Source organism: Eriocheir sinensis, chromosome 18 (assembly GCF_024679095.1).
Source record: "Eriocheir sinensis breed Jianghai 21 chromosome 18, ASM2467909v1, whole genome shotgun sequence".
Lineage (NCBI taxonomy): Eukaryota > Metazoa > Arthropoda > Malacostraca > Decapoda > Varunidae > Eriocheir > Eriocheir sinensis.
The window spans coordinates 14,703,362-14,708,337 of record NC_066526.1 but is presented as its reverse complement, the minus strand read 5'-3'; the positions used below and the strand labels follow the sequence as shown (position 1 = coordinate 14,708,337).

At 47.5% G+C, this 4,976-nt stretch overlaps 1 protein-coding gene across 1 annotated transcript; it reads right to left on the bottom strand.

Annotated features, from left to right (window-relative positions):
• Positions 1-1,326: 1,326 nt before the first annotated feature.
• On the bottom strand, positions 1,327-2,151 carry LOC127000179 (serine/threonine-protein kinase PkaB-like). The gene has a single exon (XM_050863572.1). The coding sequence runs from the start codon at positions 2,149-2,151 to the stop codon at positions 1,327-1,329; it is 825 nt and encodes a 274-aa protein (XP_050719529.1).
• Positions 2,152-4,976: the final 2,825 nt, after the last annotated feature.

The window sequence follows — 4,976 nt, the reverse complement described above, 5'->3', positions numbered from 1 at the left end:
AAGTGGCTCAGGTCATGGGAGACGGCACACACACACACACACACACACACACACACACACACACTACATGAAATAGAAAAATACTCATAAATTAAGGAAGAAAAATGAAGTCAGAAGTTGAAATGAAATTATAATGAAGATGAAGACATGAGATAAATAAAGGAAAAGGATTGGAAGATTAAAAGGAAGGGGTTGTAATGTTAAGAGGAAAGAGATAGTACGATAAAGGGAAAGGGATTGAGAGTAGAATGAAGGGGACCGGAAGCTGAAGGAAGAGGGATTGGAATCGACGTGCGGCGGATGAATGGCCCCGTGTCGTGTTTACGGACCTCCCGCGAGCCGTGAACGTGACGTCACCCTATTGCTGTGACGTCAGGATCACGTGACACTGACAAATTATCGGACTACTTAGATGAAATTTTTATTTGTTATAATTGCTGTACCCTTGTTGTTGTTGTTGTTCATGCTGTTGTTGTTTTTGTTTTTATTATTGGTATTATTATCATTGTCATTACTGTTGTCAATATTATAATTTCTATAGTAGTAGTAGTAGTAGTAGTAGTAGTAATAGTTTTATCTTATTACTACTACTACTACTACTATACTACTACTACTACTATCACAACCACAAATATCACAACTACCATCGCTGCAGCCACTATCCAGCACTTTCAGGCCACATAAATATAAACGCCACAACGAGCCTTTTTCAATTCTAAGCAGACAAAACTCATGAATTTTAAGTGGTTTGCAAAAGCTCACAAAAAACAAAAAGCATATCTCCTCACGCTCAGTTTTCCTTCCTGTGCGATACATATTTTTGACCTCCATTATTCACCGGGACAGAAGGTGAGGCGATGAATGTGTCCGACCTGAAGAAAGGATGAATCAAGATTGTTATTTATTACATTATCTTCTTTTATCGTGAAATATTAGTATGGAAAAAGAGAGAGAGAGAGAGAGAGAGAGAGAGAGAGAGAGAAACAGACAAAGATGGATAGTCTAATTGATAAACAGGTAAAAGTATAAAGATATAGATAGATGGATAATAAGACAAAGAAATAATAGAAAATTAAATCCACCAGGGAGTGTCTTCCTCAGCCTTTGGTGGGTGTAGAGTAACTGGCTCCAAAGGAAAGAACTGGCTTGGTAAAACCATTCATCCGTTAGGAAAAGAAATCCTGACTTGTCTTCCTCCATAACATAACTTAGGGGAGTGCATTCCTCAACCCCTGGTGGGCGTAGAGTAACTGGCTCCAAAGGAAAGAACTGAACTGGTAAAACTCTTCATCCGTTAGGAAAAGAAACCCTGACGTGCCTTCCTCCTTAGTAATGGCGGCGGCGCGGGAAGAGGCAGGAAAAGGCCTTGCGAACACGCCGGACAAAGGCCGCCTTCCTGGATGTCTCGCCCGCGTACATCCTGACTGTCTTGATGATCTGGGCCACCGAGGGCCGCTGTGCAGGGTCTGCTGCCATGGCGCTGTCGGCCAGCACCTCCAGGCCGGGGTACCACGTGTGGCACGTGGCCAGGATGCGCCTCAGGACGTAGCCGAGGGAGAACACGTCCACGGGGGGCGAGCAGGGCGCGCCGCGCCGCAGCTCCGGGGCCATCCAGGGGGTGCGATGCGTGTGCGTGCGCGCGATGCGGAGTCCTGTGCCGAATGTCTTGGCCAAGCCGTAGTCAATGAGGGACACCTGCAGGCGGCCGTCGGCGCCTTGGCGCACCACCACGTTGTCGGGCTTGATGTCGTTGTGGGCGTAGCCGCGGGCGTGGAGCTGCCGCACGTCCCGGGCCAGCGCCACGAAGGCCGCCAGTTTGTCAGTGTCGCGGGGAACAAGGTTGTGCAGGTCGCAGAAGGTGTTCTGGCCGCGGAAGGTGGTGAGCATGGCGGGAAATCCAAAGCTGGTGCCCAAGGCCTTGGGGGCGCCCGCCGCACCGTCCAAGTCCAGCAGGATGTCAAACTCCCTGCGGAACATGGCGGCGAGGCGCTGCTCCCTTGCCACCTTGAGGCAGCACAGGGCGCCGCCGACCTCCACCAGGTACACCGTGCACGAGGCGCCGCGCCCCAGCACCTGCTTGTGCTCGGCCACCAGCGTGTTGATGCGTTCCCTCGTCAGCACGAGGAGGGGGGTGGTGTGTGGGGGAGACATGTCTCTGTCTTACACAGAAAAAGCCGTAGAACAACTTAAAGTTAAAAGAAGTAATGGAGAACAAGGATGGTATGTAAGAGATGGCAAACTATTGAGATTCATCGACACTAGAAATAGGGAATAGGATAAGGATAAACTAGATATAAATCTAAATACAAAACTAATTAACACTCAAGGACTAACTACGAGTAAACTGGTAGAAATAGAGGAATTGTGGATAGCGCAGAAGATTTTATATGTATTACCGAAACACAGTGCAAATTCAATAGGTACACCGCGCACCGCGCCCCAGCACCTGCTTGTGCTCGGCCACCAGCGTGTCGATGCGCTCCCTCGTCAGCACGAGGAGGGGGGTGGTGTGTGGGGGAGGCATGGCTCTGTCTTACCATACCGTATGTGTGTGGCGATTTAGGGCCAGACCTCGGTTTTCGACGGTTAGTTTTGTTCAGTTCGGTTAAGCTTGGAGTTAGGATCTGGACGGCTGTCGCACACACACACACACACACACACAATATGGTAAATACTAAGCAATGATAGTTGGGAAATAGAGAGATGAGGCGTTGATCAAGGGTAAACAACAGGGACAGCAGGGTAACACATGAAGGAAGAACCGAAGGGGGTGAGAGAAAGACGGACAGGGAGAAAGAGCGAGGGAAAAATGAAGAGAAGAGAAGGGAAGAGACGAGGAGGGCAGGGCAGGGAGGGGCAGGGAGGGCTGGCAAGGTACACACGGGCGACCACCTATAAAGTACCGTCTTCAGGAGACCATCCGGAACCGTCCACACAAACATGCGGGACCCTACATGCTCACCCCGTCTGGTTCGCCTCTGTTTATCGCCTTCAAGAAATCTTATATTTTCCGCAGCTTAAACACACTAAAAACAAAGAGAGAAAGAAGAATGGAAAGGAGCAAAAATATTAGTTGATAGAGGCTAGTCTCTCTAACATACAAAAATAATAAAAAGCAAATCTGAATGCGATATGTAAAGAAAAGAAAAATACACAGCCATCAGACAGACAAACAGACAGAATAAAAGACACGTGATATCTCTGTCATTCGCATATTCCTACAGCTATAAAAAAAAGAAACCAGAAACCTCATAAAACTAAGCTACACCACAAATCACATAATCTTAAGATCTTGACGACGAAGAAAACTATCAGATCCTACATTGAGGTGCGAAGGGAAGGCGTGAAGGGAGGGAAGTCGCCGGGAACCAACCCTTTAGGACCATACAATAGGTGAATCAGCGATGTTAATATGACTGCCCGAGGACCTTGAATTACCATAACAAGGAGGAACTGGGCAGGTGATGAGCATACCTGATGAGAGGGAAAGATAGACAGATAGATAGAGAGAGAGAAAGAAGTGTGTGGGGAGGGATACATTTATGTTCACCCCTTAGACCTCCCATACAACCCTCTTTTATTCCCCCCCCCCCCTTTCCTATAGTGTCTCACCCCCCCTCTAAAATACCTGTTCTCAATCACCTACCATACCTGAACCCCCGCGTAGCATAAGACTAATTAACCACCTGTCTTTTCTATCCATATCTTTTCACTTCCTGTCTGTCTCTTTACTTATGATCTGTCTGTCTATCCAGTCATCTAGTCTTTTCCTATGAGTCTGTCTGTTTTCTCTGTATCTGTCTGTCTTATTTCAGTCTGGTTGTCCCTTGCTTTCCTTCCGTCTATCTGTCCGTCTGTCTTTCTATCTGTCTGTCTTTCTCTATGTTTGTCTTGGGAGAGAGAGAGAGAGAGAGAGAGAGAGAGAGAGAGAGAGAGAGAGAGAGAGAGAGAGAGAGAGAGAGAGAGAGAGAGAGAGAGAGAGAGAGAGAGAGAGAGAGAGAGAGAGAGAATATTCGAGTTGACTGCCAAAATACATACTCCTTTATTTTCCTTTTATCTCTCCTCCTCCTCCTCCTCCTCCTCCTCCTCCTCCTCCTCCTCCTCCTCCTCCTCCTCCTCCTCCTCTTCCACCTCCTTCTCCACATCTACATTTTATACAATGCCTCGTATTCGCATTATTTTATCTTCCCTCTGCCTCTTATCCTCCTCCTCCTCCTCCTCCTCCTCCTCCTCCTCCACCCCTGGCAGCTGTTCCTAAGGAGGTAATGGCACACAGGCACAAGTAACGACGTCCTTAAGTGGCTCCTGCAGTGCCTCCAACGCGGGCCGGGAGGATAAAGACGGAAAAAGAGAGGTAATGACAAGTATCGGTGAAGGTGCTTGGCGGCCATCTTGCTACACCTAGACACCTGGACGTGGTAGTAACGAGCGAGGAGAGAGAAGTGTGAGGGCGAGAGAGAGAGAGGAGAGGATGGTTGAGAAGAAGAGAAAAAGGAGGAAGAAAAGAGATGATGGTTAAGGAAAGGCGACAATGGAGAGAAGAATAAAAGCATAAGAGAAGTTTCAAGAGAGAGATGCTGGGTGAAGAGAAGCGACAAAGGAGATAAAAATGAAAGTATAAGAGAAGTTTAAAGGTGAGAGAGAAAATATGGAAAGGGCGACCAAGGAGAAAAGAATGAAAGTAAAAGATAAGTGCGCAGGTGAGAGAGATGCTGGCTGGGGAGAGGCGACAAAGGAGAGGAGAACGAAAGTATTAAAAGATGTGACAGAGAAGGGAAGCTGGATGTGAAAAAGCGACAATATTCTGGTTAAGGAAAGGGAGACCAGGAAAAGAATGAAAGTAAAAGACAGGTGTGCAGGTGAGAGAAGAAGCTGGCTGGGGAGAGGCGACAGAGGAGAGGAGGACGAAAGTATTAAAAAGATGTGACAGAGAAGGGAAGCTGAATGTGAAAAAGCGACAATATTCTGGTTAAGGA

Excerpts from the sequence above, each read along its gene's own strand:
- LOC127000179 (XM_050863572.1), bottom strand. The coding sequence starts at position 2,151 with ATGTCTCCCCCACACACCACCCCCCTCCTCGTGCTGACGAGGGAACGC.